This window comes from Erythrolamprus reginae, chromosome 2, assembly GCF_031021105.1.
Source record: "Erythrolamprus reginae isolate rEryReg1 chromosome 2, rEryReg1.hap1, whole genome shotgun sequence".
NCBI lineage: Eukaryota > Metazoa > Chordata > Lepidosauria > Squamata > Dipsadidae > Erythrolamprus > Erythrolamprus reginae.
Genome location: NC_091951.1, coordinates 17,323,139 through 17,347,340, shown reverse-complemented (window position 1 = coordinate 17,347,340; position 24,202 = coordinate 17,323,139). Strand labels below are relative to the sequence as shown.

Sequence of the window (24,202 nt, the reverse complement as noted above, 5' to 3'; positions counted from 1 at the left end):
GACTGGGCTCAGGCAATGCGTAACAATCCAAGGAAAAGAAATCAAACACACATGTGCTCTGCTAATCAGCAAACTTGTATTAGATAAACAAAAAAAGGTTACTCAAAAACAGTTCTTAGTGTCCAAAAACAATGAGAGTGCAAGGCTTACTTCAGCCGCATACAAAAACACAGGAAAAAGCAAACAAAGACAACCTGGAATGAGCAAAGACGTTTCAAGGGTCCTTTTGAATCTTTGGAGCAAACAGCAAGTCCCAGAGTTTTCACCTCCCACTTGTCTGAAAAAGCTGGGTTGAAAACTCCAACGGCACGGAACAGAAACTTCAGAGCAGGAACCACAAAATAACACAGATAAATAGCCACAGTTTGCCTTGGCCTTTGTTCCCTTTTATCCCTTTAGCCCTCATTAAGGAACCACACCCAGCCCAGGTGCTCCTATAATGACTTGTAATGCTCCTTAAAGCGATCCCTTCTTTGCATAGCTCTTCGGCTACGCAGATCAATATATTGATCTGCAGAAGAACCCAGGGACGAAAGACTGTCTGAGGGACTGCATGCCAAATCCCCTGGGCTGTCTGCTGAATTCTGCGTCCCAGTGGCCTCGTCCTCCTGGCTGTCTGCCACGTCTTCCTGGCTGTCTGCCACATCTTTCTGGCTGTCTGCCACATCTTCCTGGCTATCAGCCAGGCTTTCGCATTCACTTTGTGCCGCATCTCTCCCATCTGTGGGAGAAACGGCTGGCCCAGGCCCAAACACAACAGATATGGTCTCACAACTAATCCACAATGAAGTATTCTATTATGTTCATCTGGGCAATATTGCATTTATCGAAAACTAATATTTTGGACTTAACCTGACCCCAGTTATAACACATCATTCTTCACTGCTTTTTCAGATCACTTGTAGTTTTGTTTCAGAGGCTCTGAATGATAAAAGAAAATTTCCCTTTTTCTACCGGATGGCACCCCAAAATGGGGTCCAATACCCAGCAATTGTCCAACTGCTCCTCCATTTCAGATGGACCTTTATTTGTCTGTTTGCTTCAGACACAGAGAAGGGAGAGGAGTTCATGAGAAATTTTACTCCTGTGCTTGTGAGAAATGGAATTTGTGTTGTTATATCACAACAATTCTCAATGACTACACCTACAACACCCTTCAAGGATGCCATCTCTAAGTGGAGACAAGTCAATGTCTTCGTTTTCTTCACAGACTATAGTACCATGTTGGATGGATTTCAAGCTGTCCATTTTGCACTTGACCTTTTGCCAGGAGCCATTGAAGGGAAAGTCTGGATCATCACACTCTTTGGAGAAATACCAATGAAAAGTCATAGAGTTTACCAATACGTCCATAGTATTTGGAACTTTAATATTCAGGAAAGAGGGCATGACAATACTTTTCAATCATCAATTTTAATGAAACCCCTACCTAAGTGTTTTCACTGTTCTTTTTCAAAGCATGTCTTTTCGATCAAAGGCCGAAAAAGATGCACACAGAAAGCACCACTGGAGAGTAAAGACAAAAAGAACAGTCATAGATTTGGAGTTGACCCCCGTGCTTACAGTGTTATTAAGACTATGGCCTATGTCTTGAATGAGGCATATTCCTCCATATCCAGGAGGAGACGGAAGGAGAATGAAGAGAATTTGGGGGCTCCAAGGCTTCAGCCATGGCAGGTATGGAGTCTTTGATTTGCGTTCTGGTATTTACATAGTTATTTTCAAAGAATTTAAGAAGTGTTTGTTCTGTCGGGCTCTCTGGTAGACTCCTCCCAAAAATCCACAGGTATAAATTTCAGACACACACACATTTGAAAATTCAAAACAATGTTCTTTATAATGAAAATTCACTTAAACTAAGCCCTTTCTTGGTATAGCAAAGAGCACTGGTCTCCAAACAAACTGGTAATTTGTACAAGTCCTTTATCAGTTCTATGATACTTAGCTTGCAGCTGTGAGGCAATTCACAGTCCTTCTTCTTCCACAAAGTGAAACACACTTTGCTCTGGTTTAGTTTCAAAGCGGGGGAAAATCAGCACACAAAAGGTCAAAGTCAGCAAAGCAGGCACGAAACACAAGGATCAGATAATCCTCCACAATGGCCAAACCCACAGGCTGCTATTTATAGCAGCCTCACTAATTACCACAGCCCCACCCAACCACAGGTGGCCTCATTTTCTTTTATAATAATCTCTCAGTTGTTGTTGCCTATGCATCACTCTCCGCATGCGTGGCTGTATCATTAACTCTTGTTCTGAATCCAAGGAGGAGCTAGATAATTGATCTCCTTCTGAGCTGTCTGCCACTCTCCTCCTCCCTGTCACTCATGTCTTCTTGGTCAGAGGAGCCTTCATCATCAGATTCCACCGGTGGCAAAACAGGCCTGCAGCATGTGGATGTCTCCCCCACATCCACAGTCCTTGGGGCAGGAGCTGGGCCAGAGCTAACCACAACAATGTTGGTTTTTTTTCCCAATTTATTTGTATACTGTGGTAGAATGTTCCATTTAATTATATTCTATTTTCCAATATACAGTATGTTTATTCAAATTTGTGACGAAATGATTGACAAATTTTTGAACCTTTCCTTTTCCCTTTGGAATATAGTGGTAACACTTGTTCTTCAACAAAAAATATTTTAGACAGATTCAAGTTCAACAGCCGAGTTAGACAGATTCAAATGTGAAAAGACTATTTATTTATTTATTTATTTATTTATTCATTCATTCATTCATTCATTCATTCATTTATTTATTTATTTATTTATTTATAAATAGAAAAGACCATATAGGAGAAGTGGAAGTTTCGGCATTTAAATTCCTGGATTTTTCCATTCTAGCTTCATCCTTTTCTGCAGAAAAATAAATTTTGCAATCTTTCTGAGATGAAAATATATTTCAACCGAAATGGAGAGATAGTAGCAGATGTGAATATCCATAGCTTGACGTTTCTCCAGAGGAACAAGTACATCATAAGGCAACTGGGAAGTTTTGAAAGGCAGAGACTTTTTATCAACCAAGATGTAATTTCACAATTAAAATTGCACAATAAGGTGGGCAAAATACTGATGCCTTTTCTGTGTTTTCCAAAGCTTTAGGACCCGTTTCAAGTCAGCTTAACCTAATCACCAAGAAGGGTAATTTCACTGAGATTTGAATGAGGGAAGTAAAACCTGTAGAGTTTTCTTAGACTGCTTGGGAGATTTGGAGTACTATTGTCCAAGGCGTCTTTCACTTACATTTAAAATGAGATTTTGAGTAATTATTCTGTAGTGATCCTCTTTTAATCTCTCAAAAACTCCATTCCTTGTGAGTTTTCCCTTTCTTCCCCTTCTCTTAATTTATTCTTTTTCTTTCTTTTATTTTTATACATATGTCCCATACAGTAAGAATGGACAGGTGAGAAGTGTTGGTTGGGATAGCAAGAAGGAATTCTCACCCAGTAGGGGCATTCCTAGCAATCAGAGAAGGCATTGATGCATGCCTTCCTCTACCCCAGTGTTTTTCAACCGGTGTGCCGCGGCACACTAGTGTGCTGCGAGATATGGTCAGGTGTGCCGCGAGGCGGCTCCTGCAAGTGGGAGCTCCAGGGCTGAGGCTTCAGCCCTGGAGCTCCCACTTGCAGAAGCCGCCCCCCCCGGCTATTGCCCGCCGCCGCCACTATTGGCACCACCGTTCCCTGTAGGCTGCGCGCGTGAGCGCCCGCGCACCCCAAAATACCCCCCCGCGTGCCCTTTTCCATGGGCGCGCAGTCCCCATCCCCCTGCCAGCCCGCGGGGGGGCGGGGAGGTGCCAGCAGTAGAAGGCGCTGCCCCCGCCCACCTGATCCGCTCCCTCTCCTCCTCTTCTGCCGAAAGAAACACGCGGAAGCTGCCTGCTTGAGCCTCGCGTTGCTCCACCCCGCTTCGTCCTGCTTGTCATCCTCCATTGTGTTTTTGGGGGGGAGCGGCGGGAAAGCCCTGTGCCGGCCAGTAAAGCCGGGTTTGCTTTCCGTGAAAGCAGCGCGCCTTTTAAACACGCTGCTTTCCTGCACCTCTTTCCTTGGGGGGGGAGTGGCATCAGCGCCACCCCTCTATGAGCAGCAAAAGCCTCAGCGACGGGGCACGCCGTTTGCCTTTCGGCTCCGTCGTTGAGGCTTTTGCTGCTCATGGAGGGGAAGGCGCCGATGCCAAAAGGCAAACGGCGCGCCCCGCCGCTTAGGCTTTTGCTGCTTCTGGAGGTGGGGTTGGCGGTGCCGATGCCAAATGCTTTCCCTCCGCGGTGGGGGGTGCAGGGCAGGCGCAGTCAGCCCCAGGAGACAAAGAGGGAATGAGAGAAAGGAAAGAGACAGAAAGGGAGGGAGAGAAAGAAAAAGTGAGAGATAGAAAGGATAGAGAGAAAGGGAATGGGAGAAAGGAAAGAGAGAGAAAGGGAGGGAGAGAAGGAAAGAGTGAGAGATAGAAAGGATAGAGAGAAAGAGGGAATGAGAGAAAGGAAAGAGAGAGAAAGAGAGGGAGAGAAGGAAGGAGTGAGAGGTAGAAAGAATAGAGAGAAAGAGGGAATGAGAGAAAGGAAAGAGAGAGAAAGGGAGGGAGAGAAGGAAAGAGTGAGAGATAGAAAGGATAGAGAGAAAGAGGGAATGAGAGAAAGGAAAGAGACAGAAAGGGAGGGAGAGAAAGAGTGAGAGATAGAAAGGATAGAAAGAGGGAATGAGAGAAAGATGAAATGAAGGAGGGTGGGAAAGAAAGTGAGTGATAGAAAGGATAGAAAGAGGGAGGGAGAGAAAGGAAAGAGAGATGAGAGAGGAAGGAGGAGAGAGAAAGAGAGAGAGGAGGGGTAGCGAATTATGGATGTCAGAACTCGCGCATGCGTAATAGTGTGCACCCACACTTTTTAAAAAATTTTAAAAGAACAAGAGAGAGAAAGCTTGAGAGAGAGAGAGTGAAAATAAGAGAGAGAACGAGAGAGAGAGCAATAGAGAGAGAAAGAAAATAAGAGAGAGAATGAGAGAGAGAGAGAAGGAAAGCAAGAGAGAAAAAGAGATAGCAAGAGAGCGAGAAAGCAAGACAGATAGGGAGAGGAAAGGAGAGCGAGAGAAATGAGAACAAAAAGGGGAGAAAAAAGGAGAAATGAGAAAATGATTGAGGCAGAGAATGAGAGGAGAGAGAAACAAAAGAGAGAGAGAGGTGATTCTTGAAGCATATGGTAAAAAGCATCCAAATAATGAGAAACCCCCCCCAGCCCACACCTGTTTTTGAAAAGAATAAAAGAGAAAAAAAAACCAGCCCTCAACTGGTTTTGGAAATGGTTCGAGTGTGTATACACACACACACATAAGGCGGGGAGAGAGACAGGGATGGAAAAAGAGGAGAAGTGAGAGGGAGAAGGAATGAGGGGAAAAGGGAGGAAGAGAGAGAAATGAGAAACATGAGAGAGAAAAGGGGGAAAGACAGGAGAAGTACCCAGAAATGAGACAGTGGTATAAATTTCAGGAGGGATGATTGATGATTGACTGTATTTATAAGGGGATGTTACATGGGATTGTATATATGAGGGGGTTATTTATGTATGTATGTATGTATGTATGTATGTATGTATGTATGTATTTATTTATTTATTTATTTATTTATTTATTATATTTGTGTCATTTTGGTTGGTGGTGTGCCCCAGGATTTTGTAAATGTAAAAAATGTGCCGCGGCTCAAAAAAGGTTGAAAATCACTGCTCTACCCAACCTGCTCTCTTGCCCCAGAGGACCAGGCTGAGAAAAGGAATCATCCCACTTCCTGTCTCTCTTTTCCCTCTTTGCTACTTCAAAGGGCCCTTGACTGGAAGTGCTCCATAACTGATGACCACACACAGCAATCACCCAGGAAATTGTGGCAGGGGAGGAATGGACCATTGCTGGGGGAGAAGTGCCAGTTTTAGGCCAGCTGAAGATGAAAACTTGCTGTGGGTCCACTGTGTGTAGGGGGAGGGGTGTGTGTAGTGAAGTGGGTGCAGAATCATGGCTGCTACCAATTCTGCACCAGTATGGCAACCATATAAATCGAATAAATAAATATAATAATAAAGATCACATCCTTTAAGGTTGACAGTGCTTAGTTGTAAGGACATTGTCATTTTTATCTCCATTGTTAAGACAGTTTTGGACTACTTTAAAAAGGGAGCAGTTGTCCAATATTTTATGTAGTCATGAAGAAACATTTCTATATGCTATGTACCATATTTTTCAGAGTATAAGACTCACAGGAGTCTAAGACGCACCTTAGTTTTGGGGGAAGAAAATAGGGAAAAGAATCTGCTTATCAGGTATTCATCTGGCAAGCGTCCTTAGCCAGCACATTATTTTATCCCTTAGTTAGGACTTTTTTAAAAAAAATATTTATTCAGAGAGAGTAATAATGAAAGAGTTTGCAAGCCAGTAAGAGTTGGGAACATTATTAGCACCTGGAAAGAAACATTTGGAGCAAGTTAGACCAATGGGAAAAAAATGCAAAGACTTAGGGCTGGGAAAACATTATTCACAGAGAGTAACAAGGAAAGAGCTTGTAAGCCAGTAAGAGCTGGGAACATCATTAGCACCTGGTTAGGGCTGGAAAGAAACTTACTCAGAGCAAGTTACAGCAATGAAAAAACCCCTGGAAAGTCTTATGGTTTGAAAAACATTCTTCATAGAGAGTAACAATGAAAGAGCTTGCAAGCGGGTAAGAGCTGGGAACGTTAGCATCTGGTTAGGGCTGGAAAGAAACTTACTCAGAGCAAGTTAGAGCAATAAAAAAACTCTGCAAAGACTTAGGGATTGGAAAACATTCTTCACAGAGAGAAACAATGAAACAGCCTGCAAGGTAAGAATTGGGAAGATTGTTAGCAGCTAGTTAGGGCTGAAAAAAAGCTACATTCAGAGTATAAGATGCACTTAAATTATCTGCCTCTTTTAAGGAGGAAAAACTTGTGTCTTATACTCTGAAAAATACGGTAGTCATGAAGAAACATTTCCATTAATCTATATGCTACTGGTCAGAAATTTCTTTCTTCATCATAATTTATTCAAGTTTAATAAATTTAATTGAATAAAACATTAATATATACAGTAATGCCTCGTCTTACAAACCTAATTGGTTCCGGAAGGAGGTTCGTAAGGCGAAAAGTTCGTAACACGAAACAATGTTTCCCATTGGAAACAATGTAAAAGCGATTAATGCATGCAAGGGGGTGGGGAATCCCAAAATGGCGCTCCACTGGGCGGCGGCGCCCGACTGTCACCTTTTAAAACAGCCGGGAGGCTTCTCGGCATTCTCCCAAACCCAAACCCGAACTTTTTGTGATGTCAAAGCTCCGCCCATGGAATTCCCTATTGGGATTCCCCACCTCCTTTCCAGCCTCCAGATCGGCCGAAAACGCCGCTGCCGATCGCAAAAATGGCGCTCCGCCGAGCGGCAGCGCCCAGCTGTAACCTTCTGAAACAGCCGGGCACTTCTCGGCAGCCTCCGGAACTTGAACCCGAACTTCCAGGTTCGGGTTCGGGAGAACGCCGAGAAGCCCCCCGGCTGTTTTAAAAGGTGACAGCCGGGCGGCGGCGCCCAGCAGAGCGCCATTTTGTGATCTGTGGTGGGTTCGTAAGGTGAAAAAACTTCGTAAGAAGAGGCAAAAATTTTCTGAACCCCGGGTTCGTATCTCGAAGTGTTCGTATCATGAGGGGTTCGTATCACGAGGTACCACTGTATCTTAGAAAAAATATTCTAAAATTGAATATGAATTGAATATACTTAATGGACAGAGCAATCATCATCAAATGGTGAGAAATCTCTTGGTAATTGTACCTCCTGAAACCTTTCAGAACTTGCTAGAGATTTCATATTTCTCAGGGAATCCAGTAGCCTACCTAGCTAGTGTTACTTTTAAGCACCATTTTTTGGAGATTCTAACATATTTCCTCTGTGTTTGTTGCTTTTCTGCTTAGCCTCTGCCTCAGTCCAAATGTGTACAAAACTGTCATCCTGGATTTTTCAAGCAGGCTCGGGAAGAAGAGCCAATTTGCTGCTATGACTGTGTTCCTTGTCCAGATGGGACTATCTCCAGTCAAGAAGGTAAGTGATGCCATAGGAAAGAGTACTAGATTAATCTAGAGCAGGGGTAGGCAAAGTTGGCTCTTCTATGACATGTGGACTTCAACTCCCAAAATTCCTGAGCTAGCATGATTGGCTCATGAATTCTAGGAGTTGAAGTCCACAAGTATGTTGTATGTTGAAACATGGTTTCAGGCAAATGGCTTTTCCTTGTCCATACAAAATATATCCTTTATATTCAGGTGGGGAGGGGGGAGTAGAACTCCTTAGCATCAGAGCTTCTTAATATTAATATAAGAAACATTCATGCTGCGATGGTCATTTTGAAAAATCCTTCCTTAGTGAGCACTTAGAAGCCAAGAGGAACATACAGTACATAGCAAATTTCAAGATTTCATGATTAATGTGTGACTGGTTTTTGCATGTGTGTATGTGTGTGTGTGTAGAGGTATTTTTAAACTATTTATTAGGGCTTTCCTATCTCTCGATATAAGCTATCATTCTTTCTTGCAATGTGAAAGGAGAGAATATAAAATAAATTCTATTTTTTCAGATACTGAAAAGTGCATCAAGTGCCCAGATGATCAATATCCAAATGAGAACAGAGTCCAGTGTATCCCCAAAAGAATATCCTTCCTTTCCTATGAAGAACATCTGAGCATTATCCTTGTCTCCTTTGCTCTTCTCTTGTTCCTAATTACAGGCTTTGTTTTAGCCATTTTCCTTAAATACCGAGAAACTCCCATTGTCAAAGCCAACAACCGGGACCTCTCCTACATCCTCCTGGTCTCCCTCCTGTTTTGCTTTTTATCTGTTTTATTCTTCATTGGTCAACCAAGGAAAGCCACTTGCCTTCTCCGACAAACAGTGTTCAGCATTGTCTTCTCAATAGCTGTGTCTTCTGTATTGGCCAAAACAATCACAGTGGTATTGGCATTCCTGGCCTCAAAACCAGGAAACAAGATGAGAAGATGGTTGGGGAAGAGCTTGGCTAACTCCATCATCCTTTCTGGTTCTGCTGGACAATTTGTCATCTGTGCCATGTGGCTGGGAATTTCTCCCCCATTCCCTGATTCTGACCATCAGTCCCAGCCTGGAGAGATCATCCTTCAATGCAACGAAGGCTCTGTCACCATGTTTTATGTTGTCCTTGGCTATATGTGTTTCCTAGCTGTCATTTGCTTTATTGTAGCCTTCTTAGCTAGGAATCTGCCTGGGGCCTTCAATGAAGCCAAACTGATCACCTTCAGCATGCTGGTCTTCTGCAGCATCTGGGTCTCCTTTCTGCCCACCTACCTGAGCACCAAGGGAAAGTCCATGGCAGTTGTGCAGATCTTCTCTATCTTGGGCTCCAGTGCTGGGCTTTTGGGCTGCATCTTCTTCCCCAAATGCTACATTATCATCCTGAGGCCAAATCTAAATACAAAAGAACATCTAGCGATAAAAGTAGGGAAATAACAGTAAAACTGTTTAAGGCTCATAATATTTCATTTTTCATTGCAGTTATTATTGTACTTCTGTGCTTCCTTTGCCTCAATTTGACAATTAAGGTTATTTTAAAAACGAAATAGAAATATGAAGAGTTTAAGACTAATCAAGTTATAATCCAACATAATCATCAAACAGCAAAATATATTAATTAATAATTAAAATTTTCATACAGCTAGAATGGATAGGTTAAGCAATAAGACACCTATATCAACATGAAGCAAATGCGGAGGAGAAAAGATTCCCAAACAAAAGAGAGAAAGAGTACATTGCCTAAAGTGGGATATATATCAAATTTTAATATCTTTGAACATGCTACCATTGTCTCTTTATGACTTATTATTTAATGTAAATGAGAGCAGTAGAGCTGGATGTTAAGAACATGCAGATGAACCTCAGTGGCAACACTCTGTATGACCTACACTAGTTATTTCTGCAGATATGGATTTTATGGGACCTTTGGTGTCTTAACACCCTTTCAAAGGATCAAAGGAATGACCCAATGCAAAAATGAACTTGCAAAGGTTCAGCAATCTCCATAAAGACCTGATCCAGGGAATAAAAAAAGAGATTAAAACAGATGGCCTTTATCTTCTTCTTTTTTGCAATTTTTAAAATTTTTCTCCCCAATTATATTTGTATATCAATACACGCATATGATACATCTCAATAACACACATATTTATACATTTTAATTCAGTCAAAAATCAATATTTTATTTTGCACCTACTTTCTACTCCTATTCATCAGTCTGTTTGTCTTCTTTCTGTTACACTCCATTTCCATTTTTATATCAACACATACATTAAAATGTCAATAACATACATATTTATATGTTTTTATTTGATCAATCAAAAGCCAATATCATGTTTCACACCTATTTCATGAGTCTGTTTTCCTTCATTCCATTACACTCCCCTCCTTCTATCTCCATCTCCTCCTTCTACTTTCTTACTCCTTCTCTCTCCCTTCTACCTCTTTCCACTCCTTCTCCTCTCCCTTCACATTTCTACTTCCTCTTCCTCTCTCTTAGTCTTTCCCTAAGTGATTCTTATCCTGGCTCATCTCATATTTAACAGACTGAAGATATATTCCAAACTCTTAAATTAATGGTGCCTTTCCTAAATAAAGAGGCGTGAGAGATAATAACTACGCTGTAAAGTTAAGCCATAGCAATTAATTTGTAATAAAAATTGAATGAACTGGCGGTAGGGCCAGGAGACAAAACTAAAGAACCAGCATTAGACTGGCAACATATATCCAGACTAAGGAGTTATATACATAGAAATGATATAAAGATACATCTCTTATCTAAAGAAACCACACAATATTCTGGTTCCCAGAATGGAAAGCTTTTAGGGTTGTGCCATATGAGAGGGAAAATAATCTATGATGGTAAATGTCAGGAGAATGTTCCTGAAATGTCACTTATCCAGACTTCACTACGGAGTTGCAGGGAGAGCCCACCATCTCCAGAATCTGCCTAGAGAACTGTCTTTATCACATCCAATGGTGCGGGAAATAATCTATGACGGGAAATGTCAAGAAAATGTTCCTGAAAAATCAGCGAAATGTCACCCAAATAGGCGAGCAACAAATCCATTTGTGACCAAATAGAGTGGCCAAATGTTCCATAATCTGTTCTGCCGGGCTCTCTGATAGGAGCCTTCCGAAAATTCAAGGGTATAAATTTCAGACACACACACGTTTGAAAATTCAAAACAATGTTCTTTATCACAAAATTCAAAATAAACTAAAGCACTCTTTTTGTATTGCAAAGAGCACTCGTCCCAAAACAACTGGGTAGTCTGTACAAGTTCCCTTAAGCAGTCATTAAGTGCTTAGCTAGCAGCGGTGAAGAAACTTCACACCCCTTCTTCTTCCAATGAAGTGAGACACACACACACACACACATGTTGCTCTGCTTTGGTTTCAAAGGCATGCCTTCTGGCATTGAAAAGACACTTTGGTGCAGTTGCTTAATATGGCCACCAGGTGGCGCATTTTTCATCTGGCTTGGAGATGACTAACTTGGTAAATATGAAGAAATTGTCTTAGGTAAATTCTCAATTTGGCCACTGGGTGGGGCTGCACCTTGTTCTTTGGATGGCAAGGAATGCATGACATCAACACTTTTCAAAAAGTTAACTTGTTTCGGCACAGACTCCATTTTTCTTGACTCTGTTAGCTTATGCATCTCTCCTTGACAATACATCAATTGCATACTTCTTATTTCATCTAGTTTCTGTTCTTTCTTAGTTATTTGAGCACAGTAGAAATCTATCAGGTTATTTTCACCCTTTGTAAGAGGAATTGACTTTCTGTTTGCATAAAAGCAGGAGAGATATTCTTGCGTTATTTTAATGTCTCTCTGTAAATCTCTGGCTAAAGATTCTGCTGTCGGCACATCAATATTTTCTAACAAAAGCTGGCTTTGCTGTTTAATTGGCTCAGAGCGTTTTGAAAACATCTGGTCCTCATTAAGAGGTATCACTTTTGGCTTTGCGCCTAGACTTTCGGGGAGCCTTCCTGATTCAGAGTAATTTATTGCTTCTTTCTGTAGCTCCGTTAAAATAATTAGATTTGACTCACCGCTTATCTCTTCTTGTGGAATGTGGGTGAGTGTTGGAATTCCCTCAGCAGGAATGTTGCCCATGGGGGGGGTCAGGAAGTCCTTCTGCAGGTGTCGGCATGCTTGCTTACTTCAGAAGCAGGGAGATAGATTCAGAGGGAAAGATCTCCGCTTTTTTTGCTGGCATTCCACACCCTGATTAATTAAAATAAAACCATCCTCTGCTACCATGTTGCCTTTACTGATAAAGGCAGTCTCAAAATGGGTGAACAGTGCAGTCAGGCGGTAGGGAAAGCAAGTAGGATGCTTGGCTGCATAGCTAGAGGTATAACAAGCAGGAAGAGGGAGATTATGATCCCACTATATAGAATGCTGGTGAGACCACATTTGGAATACTGTGTTCAGTTCTGGAGACCTCACCTACAAAAAGATATTGACAAAATTGAACGGGTCCAAAGACGGGCTACAAGAATGGTGGAAGGTCTTAAGCATAAAACGTATCAGGAAAGACTTAATGAACTCAATTTGTATAGTCTGGAGGACAGAAGGAAAAGGGGGGACATGATCGAAACATTTAAATATATTAAAGGGTTAAATAAGGTCCAGGAGGGAAGTGTTTTTAATAGGAAAGTGAACACAAGAACAAGGGGACACAATCTGAAGTTAGTTGGGGGAAAGATCAAAAGGAACATGAGAAAATATTATTTTACTGAAAGAGTAGTAGATCCTTGGAACAAACTTCCAGCAGATGTGGTAGATAAATCCACAGTAACTGAATTTAAACATGCCTGGGATAAACATATATCCATCCTAAGATAAAATACAGAAAATAGTATAAGGGCAGACTAGATGGACCATGAGGTCTTTTTCTGCCGTCAGACTTCTATGTTTCTATGTTTCTATGTTTCTATAAAGGTGGAGGCCGACAGAGTTATGAGACTCAAGCAGTGTAAGTCAAAACAAGCATTTCTTTATTTTAAAACAGAAAATAAACAGTGCCATGAAAGAGACATAAAATCTAAGAAGCTAGGTCATGGCGTCGAGAGAAGAACAGTAAAGAGAGAAGTGCTTTCGTAAGCAGGCGGAAGTGATATATGGGATGTGACGTAAACATGGGAGTGATTAAAAACAAAGGCACACATGTTAACTCTTTAATTACTGAATGTCTCTGTGGCTGGCAATTTCCAGCATGACAAAAACAAGCAGACAAACTCAATAATAACTGTAATAAATAATTAAGCATTATGAGCTCGAGAAACCACGTCATGATCAAATACCAACTTTTATCTTTAAATGTTCCTTAGTATTTAAATCTGGTCTCAAGATGATAATGTAGCATTTGGAGAAGAAGATGCAGCCCAGAAGGCCAGCACCAGAAGCCAAGATGGAGAAAATCTGCACGGCCACCATATATTTCCCCTTGGTGCTCAAGTAGGTGGGCAGGAAAGAGATCCAGACACTGCAGAAGACCAGCATGCTGAAGGTGATCAGCTTGGCTTCATTGAAAGCCCCAGGCAGGTTCCTGGCTAGGAAAGCCACTGTGAAGCAACTGGCAGCAAGGAAACCCATGTAGCTGAGAACAACATAAAACATGGTGACAGAGCCTTCATTGCATTGAAGGATGATCTCTCCAGGCTGAGAATGCACATCAGAGTCAGGAAATTGAGGAGAAACTCCAAGCCACATTGCACAAATTACAATTTTTCCAGCAGAACCAGAAAGGATGATAGAGTTGGCCAAGCGCTTCCCCAACAATCTCCTCACCCTGTTCCCTGGTTTCGTGGCCAGGAAGGCCAGCACCACCATGACTGTTTTGGCTAACACACAAGACACAGCTACTGAGAAGATTATGCTGAACATTGTTTGTCGGAGAAGGCAGGTGGCTTTCCTTGGTTGGCCAATGAAGAAAAAGGAGGACAAGAAGCAGTGCAAGAGGGAAACCAGGAGGATGTAAGATAGGTCACGGTTGTTAGCTTTGACAATGGGGGTTTCTAGGTATTTAAGGAATATGGCTAAAACCAAGCCTGTGGTTAGAAACAAGAGTACAGCAAAGGAGACCAGGATGATACCCAGATGTTCTTCATAGGACAGGAAGGTTAGTCTTTTGAGAATACAGTGGTACCTCGAGATACGAGTTTAATTCGTTCCGGACCTGGGCTCTTAAGTCGAGCAGCTCTTATCTCGAACGACTTTTCCCCATAGTAATTAATGTAAATAATTTTAATTGGTTCCAGCCCTCAAAAAACTCACAAAGTTAGTCTAAATTATGCAGAAAGACATGTTTTTAATGAAGAAATGTACATGTACATATAAATGAATAATGAAGTTTCTTTCACTTAACTTGTAAACTTTCTTAAACTTTTAAATTTACATATGTTCAACTTCTCTGCCACCCAATCCTGTAGGACAGAGGTCCCCAACCCTTTTTGCATCAGGGACCGGCTTTAAGCGATCAAGAGAGGAATGGGTGAATGAATGGACGGAGGGTGGGAAGGAAGGAAGGAAAGAGGGAAGGGACAGGAACAGAGGAAGGAAGCAAGGAAACTTATGAAAGGGGAGAGTAAGAGAGGAATGAGTGAAGGGAGGGAGGGAGGGAAGAAGGTGGGAAGGAGAAAGAAAAGAAGAAATAGAGGAAGGGAAGGTAAAAGAGAGAAAGAAAAAGAGCAAGAAAGAAAGAAAGAAAGAAAGAAAGAAAGGGGGAAGGGACAGGAACAGAGGAAGGAAGCAAGGAAACTTATGAAAGGGGAGAGTAAGAGAGGAATGAGTGAAGGGAGGGAGGGAGGGAAGAAGGTGGGAAGGAGAAAGAAAAGAAGAAATAGAGGAAGGGAAGGTAAAAGAGAGAAAGAAAAAGAGCAAGAAAGAAAGCTGCAAGCCCCCCCCCGAGCCCCCCAGGCCGGCTGCAACCTTTTAAAACATGTGCGCCGCTTCGCAGCTGTCTCCTGAAGCCGAACGCGGAAGTTAGCGTTTGGCTTCAGGAGACAGCTCCTTGGCGCTTGTATCTCGAATTTGGGCTTGTAAGTAGAAAAAAAATATCTCTCCCCTCCCAGCTCTTATCTCGAGTTGCTCTTAAGTAGAGCAGCTCTTATGTCGGGGTTCCACTGTACATTGATTCTGTCATCAGTTGGATATTTGTCATCTGGGCATTTGGTGCATTTTTCAGTATCTGAAAAAAACAGTAAGTAATATTATTTTTATATTCTCTCCTTTCACATTTGAACAAAGACCTTCTTTGGATGACAACTGATGCTGAGGGACAAGAAAGCCATAATAATTGGTAAACTGAAATGTAGATATGGACATAGACAGGGTTTTTTTCTGGTTGCCCATCTTAAACCAAATGTAGGCAGCTTACAATCCAGTTTAATATTAGCACTTTTGACTTTAATGGGTTTGTGTTACATTATTTTCTGATAACAGCACAAATACACTGTTATTCAAGTTGTATATTCACTACTTTAAATTGTAACCAAATGTTCATTTCTTTGGTTTTTTCACATGAAAAGATATACCATATTTTTCAGAGTATAAGACACACTTTTCCCCCCTAAAAGCGACTGAACATTTTGATGTGTCTTATTTTTATTTTATTTTTATTTATTTATTAGATTTGTATGCCGCCCCTCTCCGAAGACTCACCCACCCACTGGCTCCCACCCCACAACCATTTTTTGTCTTTGTACGTCACATTATTCACATTTCTGCATAGAAACATAGAAGATTGATGGCAGAAAAAGACTTCATGGCCATCTAGTCTGCCCTTATACGATTTCCTGTATTTTATCTTAGGATGGATACATGTTTATCCCAGGCATGTTTAAATTCAGTTACTGTGGATTTACCACCCACATCTGCTGGAAGTTTGTTCCAAGCATCTACTACTCTTTCTGACTGACTGACTGACTGACTGACTGACTGACTGACTGACTGACTGACTAGTATAACTTTTGGCCTGTAAGATAAAATTGGTTTGGATGAGCAAAACCCTTTCATCTAAAACCAATCCTCAAGTTTCAATGAATTTAGATGGTAAACAAGGAAGGAAATTTTCAAGCTGACAAGTAGAAAAGATACTTCCTTTAGCAGAATTCATCTTGCCCAATCCACTACTCTCTTCCATCTCTTCCTGCCTTATTCTTCAAGATTTTATTCCTCCTAATATAGAATAAATTGGATATGTTTAAAATAGCAATAAAGAATAAAATAGTCAAGTTCAGATATGTCTTTTAACTTCCACTTTGATCAAATGTTCTGGTTGAATCCAATGCCTTTTCCTCTGATGTCACTCACCTCCCTGTGTGGAGATGGTCCCCTCTGGACAAGGAATACAATCATAGCAGCAGATTGGTTCTTCTTTCCGTGCCCGTTTTACAAATCCAGGGTGACAATTGTTCACACATTTGGACTGAAGCAGAGACTAAGGAGAAAAACAAAATTAATTCCAAATTATCTGCCAAGTTTTTGTTTATTAGATTGATTAAAATAAAATGAAACTGTGCTTAAGAAACAAACTTCTGAATTACAGATCAGGAAAACCAAAAATATTGTAAAGCCACTCCCCTTTGAAAACAAACCAAATCCTTGTTCCAGTTAAGATATAAAGAAAAAATTCCTCGCAAACTATGACTGACAATCTTAAATGAGGTATTATTTAGTTATATCTGTACATTTATATTTTCAATTCATACAGCTGCCATAAAGGTGAAATAAGACTAAAGATTACTGTCTTGTTTCTAGAATTATAGAGAGATGAAACCATGAGAATATGTCACTTAACGAGGCATCTTTTGCTGGTACATGAAGTTGAGCCCTGTGTGACAAAGAGATCTTTCTAAAGCCCAGTTAGCAGCGGTGGACTGCTGCCCGGACAGGGTGGAATGCAGTGGGATAGCAAAAATGGAGCTCCACCCCAAAGCACCCAATTTGCACTGAAAGATTTATTTATTTATTTATTTATTTATTTATTTTATTTAATCCAATACACAATGAGGGTTTTAGTGGGTATATATCTATATACACATAGTAAAATGCATGATGAAGGTTATAGAGGAGATACTCATAGTAAAATATATCTAAGAAATAATAGAAAAGAAGATATAGTAATAGAACATATCAATGAAAGAATAGAAGAAGAGATATAGGAATAGAAGAAAGGTATAGGAGATATAGGAGAGCAATAGGACAGGGGACAGAAGGCACTCTAGTGCTCTTGTACTCCCCCCTTACTGACCTCTTAGGAATCTGGATAGGTCAACCGTAGATAATCTAAGGGTAAAGTGTTGGGGGTTTGGGGATGACACTATGGAGTCCGGTAATGAGTTCCACACTTCGATAACTCGGTTACTGAAGTCATATTTTTTACAGTCAAGTTTGGAGCGGTTAATATTAAGTTTAAATCTGTTGTGTGCTCTTGTGTTGTTGTGGTTGAAGCTGAAGTAGTCACCGACAGGCAGGACGTTGCAGCATATGATCTTGTGGGCAATACTTAGATCTTGTTTAAGTCGTCTTAGTTCTAAATTTTCTAGGCCCAGGATTGAAAGTCTAGTCTCATAGGGTATTCTATTTCGAGTGGAGGAGTGAAGGGCTCTTCACTTTGGAATGTCTTTGGACATTTTCAAGGGTGTTAATCTCTGAGATGCGATATGGGTTCCAAACAGATGAGCTGTATTCGAGGATGGGTCTGGCAAAAGTTTTGTAAGCTCTGGTAAATAGTGTGAGATTGCCAGAGCAGAAGCTACGTAGGATTAGGTTTACAACTCTTGAAGCCTTCTTGGCTATATTGTTGCAGTGTGCTTTGGCACTTAAATCTTTTGTTATTAGTATACCAAGGTCTTTAACCGAATGGGGTTTATCTGTGATAATTTGATTATTCAGTTCGTATTTGGAGTTCAGATTCTTCTTCCCAATGTGTAGGACAGAGCATTTGCTAGTTGAGATTTGGAGTTGCCATGTGTTAGACCACTCAGAAACAGCGTCAAGGTCTTTTTGGAGAGTATCAAGGTCTTTTTGGAGAGTACATTTTTTTAGATGTTGAAAGAAAATGCAGGGCGTCCTGTATAAGCCACACCCACAGTGTGGTAGTAAAACAATTGGTAGCCCTTCACTGCCAGTTAGGTATTCAAGACACAATCCTTTCTATTGAAGAATTACAGTTTTGTTGTTATTCATTACTTTTATCCAACTCTTTGAGCCCCCAAGAACCATAGATTTTTTTAAAAAAACCTGCCATCCACTACCTCCCAAAATTAGAACTACAATTAGATGACATGGAAGGACAGACCCACATATATTTATGACTTAAATTTAGAGAATTCTCTGTTTGAGTGGAAGACTTGGCAGTTGACAATCAAGATAAGCAATTGAATTCAAGGGGCTTACAAGCCAAAGACAAGCCGAAATAGCATTTCATTACAAATTGACACTCTTCATCTCATTATAGAAAGTGTTTTTGGGGGGGATCAAAGTCATTTGCACTGCTTCAATTTTCTACTTTAAGGCATTATGTCATATATGACCAGTCATTTTGGTGCCATTTTGATTGAACACATTCTTAGCAGTAGGAGCAGGGGTGGTAGTGTTCCGGATTGTATTACTGCAAATTCGTTCAAGTTACTCTAATCCTGTGTAGCTGCTTCAATGGCAAAATTACACTGCTAACCTGAGCATACAAAGCATTTGCTAGACCAATTCTCGAATACAGCTCACCTGTCTGGAACCTACACTGCATATTGGACATTAATACAATTGAGAAAGTCCAGAAATATTTCAAAATAAGGGGCCTCTACTTCTCTTCTCGCAACACAATACCTTATTCCATCGAACCTGGAATTTTGGATTTAGATCGACTAGAACTTCATTGCCTTCAAACTGATCTAAATGTAGTTCATAAAATCATCTGCCACAATGTCCTACCAGTCAAAGATTACTTCAGCTTCAACTGCAACAATACACAAATATACAATAGATTCAAACTAGGTCTAGAAAGTTTAGAACTATGTCGCCTAAAACATGATCTAAGTATTGCCTACAAGATCATATGCTGCAATGTTCTACCTGTCAATGACTACTTCAGCTTCAATCGCAACAACACAAGAGCACGCAACAGATTCAAACTTAATATTAACCGTTCCAAACTTGACTGTAAAAAATATGACTTCAGCAACCCAGTTGTCGAAGCGTGGAACTCATTACCTGACTCAGTAGTGTCAACCCCTAACCCCCAACATTTTTCCCTTAGACTATCCACGATTGACCTCTGCAGGTTCCTTAGAGGTCAGTAAGGGGCGTGCACAAGTGCACCATTGTGCCTTCCGTCTCCTGTCCAATTGTCTCTCCTTATCTTTTCTTCCTTTCAAATATGTTCACCTATACTTTTATATCTTCTATTCTTTTCTTTATTTATATTATTACATATCTATTCTCTTCAATGTGTATTATGTATTGGACAAAATAAATAAATAAATAAATAAATAAAAATAAAAATAAAAATAAAAATAAAAATAAAAATAAAAATTAAAATTAAAATTAAAATTAAAATTAAAATTAAAATTAAAATTAAAATTAAAATTAAAATTAAAATTAAATTAAATTAAATAAAATAAAATAAAATAAAATAAAATAAAATAAAATAATAAAATAAAATAAAATAAAATAATAAAATAAAATAAAATAAAATAAACTCAATGTAAACCGCTCCAAACTCGACTGCTGAAAATTTGACTTCAGCAGCAGAGTGACCAATGCCTGGAATGCACTACAAAAACTTTAACCTTAGACTGTTTACAGTCAACCTCACCCCATTGCTAAGAGGTCTGTAAGGGGCATGCATAAGTGCATCATTGTGCCTACCATCCGGGGCTTACTGTCCTATTGTCCAAATTTACCTGCACCTACTTTGCTTCTGTTTTTGTTTATACCAATGCCTACTATCTTGTACATGTTTTGTCAAATAAATAAAATAAATGAATAAAATAAGTACTTTAAAAAAGCTTCTGTGAATGAGCAGAAATGAAAAACAAAATTACAGCATTTATGACGCTGTTGGGAGAACAGGCTCAGGCACGTGGCAGGCCTGGGTTGCTGCCGATTCCAGAGATCCAAGCTGCCCAGTTACTACTGGTTCTATAGAACTGGACTGAATGGGTAGGAACCCATGTCTGAGTGGGAGGCCTATCCCAGGCAGTTGAAAAGGAGGCAAAAATAACCCTGGTCAGATATGGGCTCTTTAAAAATATCTGATCCTGCTCTTTCAGGGCACACTAACACCAACAATACAGATAGAAAAGTTTTCAATATTTTCAATCACCTTGTTGAGCAGTTTTAGCTGTGAAAGAACATCTTGGTTGATAATAAGCTTTTGTCTTTCAAGACTCCCTATTTGCTCTTTGATGGGATCTTTGTTGGGGAAAAGCAACCAGCTTATGATATTCAGATCTGCTGCTACATTTCCACTTTGGTCCAAGTATAGTTTTTCCCAGGAAAAATTGTAAAACTCATTCTTCTCCAGAAAGGGATGGAACTAGAATTGAAACATCCAGGAATTTTGAAAGCAATTTGAAACATCCTAAAAGAGGGAGCAATTTTAAAGCTCAGCCAGTGAAACAAAGATGTTCAGTCCTCCCTTCACTATTTGCCTAAATACTATTAGCACTTAGACTTTATACTACTTCACAGTGCTTTTACAGACCTCTCTAAATGGTTTAAAGAATCAGCATATTGCCCCCAACAATCTGTCTCCCCATTTTATCAGCCTTGGAAGGATCGAAGGCTGAGTCAACCTTGAGCTGGTCAGGATCAAACTCCTGGCAGCAATACTTATATTGTAACCACTGTGCCACCATAGCTAAATGCAAAGACTGAGCAGCCATCAATCTGAAAAGCTTTAATTGGACTCCTGCAGTGAGGAGGGGTTGTATTAAATGCTCCCAGATTTAGCTGATATGTAGGAATATAAAATTCTATCATCCTAATTACAAACCCATAAGTACAGGAATTTATTGACAATGTATACATTTTTAAAAATTATAATAGAAGTGTGTAACGTCAAAATATAATTGTGATAATCCCTGCTCTTTGGAACATAATCTGGTGAACTAACTCTGGCCTCAGATTGGCCAAACCTGTTAATGTTTCACAGAACAAGTAAGTTGAAATGGTTCCCCTACATGGGCATTGGATTTTTTTCTAAAGAAGAACTGGTTTTGATGGATCGATGTCAGGAACCCATACCTGCCATGGCTCTAGAGCAGAGGTCCCCAACCGCCGGTCCGCGGACCGGGACCGGGCCGTTGGGGTTTTCCAGCCGGTCCGCGGCGTCGGAGACCCAAAGCCCATCCTGCGTGGAGGGAGACGGAGCCAAGCGGGGCCACCCGGAGACCTTTTCCCGTCTTCTTCTCCTCGCTCGCTCCCCTCATAACCAGCAGCCCCGCTCGCGGGGGGATGCCCGTTCGTAGCTACGCCAGCCCGCCAAGCGTCGAGGGGGCTTCTGAGGCTGAAGGGAAGAACCGGAATGCCCTTCCCGCGTTTAGATTGCTTGCCGTTGGGGGAAACGGAGGAGGCGGCGGCGGCGGTGGGGCGCGATCGCCTAGTTTCTGGAGCGAGGAGAAAAGAACCGCCGCCTCCTCCGTTTCCCCCAACGGCAAGCAATCTAAACCCGGGAAGGGCATTCCGGCGCTTCCCTTCAGCCTCAGAAGCCCCCTCGACACTGGAGGGATGGTTATGAGGGGAGCGAGCGAGGAGAAGAAGACGTCCCACTCATCGCTCCTGAGGGAACGGGCGAGGGCGTCGGAGACCCAAAGCCCATCCTGTGTGGAGGGAGACGGAGCCAAGCGGGGCCACCCGGAGACCTTTTCCCGTCTTCTTCTCCTCGCTCGCTCGCTCCCCTCATAACCAGCCGCCCCGCTCGCGGGGGGATGCCCGTGGGTAGCTACCAGCCCGCCAAGCGTCGAGGGGGCTTCTGAGGCTGAAGGGAAGAGCCGGAATGCCCTTCCCGCATTTAGATTGCTTGCCGTTGGGGGAAACGGAGGAGGCGGCGGCGGCGGTGGGGCGCGATCGCCTAGTTTCTGGAGCGAGGAGAAAACAACCGCCGCCTCCTCCGTTTCCCCCAATCTAAACGCGGGAAGGGCATTCCGGCTCTTCCCTTCAGCCTCAGAAGCCCCCTCGACGCTTGGCGGGCTGGTAGCTACGAACGGGCATCCCCCCGCGAGCGGGGCGGCTGGTTATGAGGGGAGAGAGCGAGGAGAAGAAGACGGGAAAAGGTCTCCGGGTGGCCCCGCTTGGCTCCGTCTCCCTCCACACAGGATGGGCTTTGGGTCTCCGACGCCCTCGCCCGTTCCCTCAGGAGCGATGAGTGGGACGTCTTCTTCTCCTCGCTCGCTCCCCTCATAACCATCCCTCCAGCATCGAGGGGGCTTCTGAGGCTGAAGGGAAGCGCCGGAATGCCCTTCCCGCGTTTAGATTGCTTGCCGTTGGGGGAAACGGAGGAGGCGGCGGCGGTGGGGCGCGATCGCCAAGTTTCTGGAGCGAGCAGAAAAGAACCGCTCGAGCTTGAAAAATAAAGAAGGGGGGTTATGGTTGGAGCTCGCTGATTTTATTATTATTATTGTTTGGTGGCTGAGTCTATTGAAGCCTCCCTTGAATGGAAGAGATGGGGAGAAAGAATCCAGCCTTTTCCCATCTACGGGGTTATGTTTTTGTGTGTGCGTGTGTGCGCCCGCGCGCGCTCCGGGCAGCCAAAGAGCCTCTGTTGTTAAACTCTCCCGAGAGCGGAGAGCCTCTTGCAGCAGCTGCCACAGCCACCGGCTTCGGCGCCGCTCGTCCCGCTCATCGCCCGTATCCAGCAGATAGGCTTTGAGTTTTTGGCTGGGGGGGGGAGAAGTAGGACCTTCCTAAGTCCCCCCCCCAGTCAAAATCACAAAGCCAGGCAGCCCCCAGCCGCCAAAGGAGCCTCCTCATTCTCCCCGCCCTGTGGAGAAGTGTGGAGGGCTGCGTCACTAAGCTCCACCCCTCCATAACCCCACCCCCATATGACCAAAGCCCCCCCCCCCCACCGGGCCGTAGAAAACTCGTCTAACTTAAAGCCGGTCCCTGGTGCTAAAAAGGTTGGGGACCTCTGCTCTAGAGCCCCCAATCTCTCTTTCTTCTCTGTTACTCTCCGCCTAGATATTGAGGAATATGCAATATTCAAGGCATGGGCCAGAGTCTTAACAACACTATAAACAGGGTAGTCATTCTTTATCAGAATTCTGTTCTTTTTCTCTTGCATGTCCAGTGGTGCTATCTGGGTGCATCGTCTCCGGCCCTTGACAGAAAGGAAATGCTTTGAAAAAGAACAGCGAAAAGGCTGGTCTTCAAATTTGGAATCCCTATAAAGTTTGCGTTGAAAGGCATCATCATCTGTCCATTTTCTTTCCTGAAAAGAAAAGACCCAAATACTATGCATATATTTGTGGAGTGTATGCCTTTCCATTGTCACTTTCTCAACTGTTGTGGTGATCCAGACTTTCCCTTCAATGGGTCCTGGCAAACCTTCAATGGTTAAATGGACGTGGCGAACACTATCCATAAGGGAAAAGAATTCTATGAAGTGAACAAAGACATTGACTTGTTTCCACCTAGAGATGGCATTTCTGAGAGGTTCTGTAGCTCTAGCCATTGAGAATTGTTGGGAGATAACAACACAAATTCCATTTCGGACAAGCATAGGAGTGAAAGTTCTCATGAAATTTGCTCCCTCCTCTGTGTCTGTTGAAAAGAGACCAATCAAAGTCCATCTGAAATGGAGAAGGATGTAAACAATTCCTGAATATTGGAACCCATTTTGAGGAAGCAACTGATGGAAAAAGGGAATTTGACTTTTATCACTCAGAGCCTCTGAAACAATTCTATAACTCATCTGAAGAAACAATAAAGAACAGTGTGTTATATTTAGATCAGATGAGGTCCAAATGTAAGGTTTTAACACATCCAGTGTGGTTCTGACAAATATGTTAAAATAGTTTATGGTTCTTAACCCTTAAGACAGCGTTTCCCAACCGTCAGGTGTGCCGCGAAGCTCCTAGGGAAGCTCCAGCTGGGCGGGGCGATGCCGGTAACGGTGCT

General features: G+C 42.1%; 1 protein-coding gene across 1 annotated transcript in view; it reads right to left on the bottom strand.

Moving 5' to 3' along the window:
* LOC139159197 (vomeronasal type-2 receptor 26-like) overlaps positions 1-23,996 on the bottom strand; it is a 59,460-nt gene extending 35,464 nt beyond the window's left edge. The window contains exons 1-3 of the mRNA XM_070736549.1: positions 23,222-23,996; positions 21,332-21,351; positions 20,409-20,621 (exon numbers count right to left, since the gene is read on the bottom strand). Of these exons, the coding sequence (XP_070592650.1) occupies positions 20,409-20,621; positions 21,332-21,351; positions 23,222-23,996 (1,008 nt within the window). The remainder of the gene's footprint in view (positions 1-20,408; positions 20,622-21,331; positions 21,352-23,221) is intronic.
* Between the last annotated feature and the right edge of the window lie 206 nt (positions 23,997-24,202).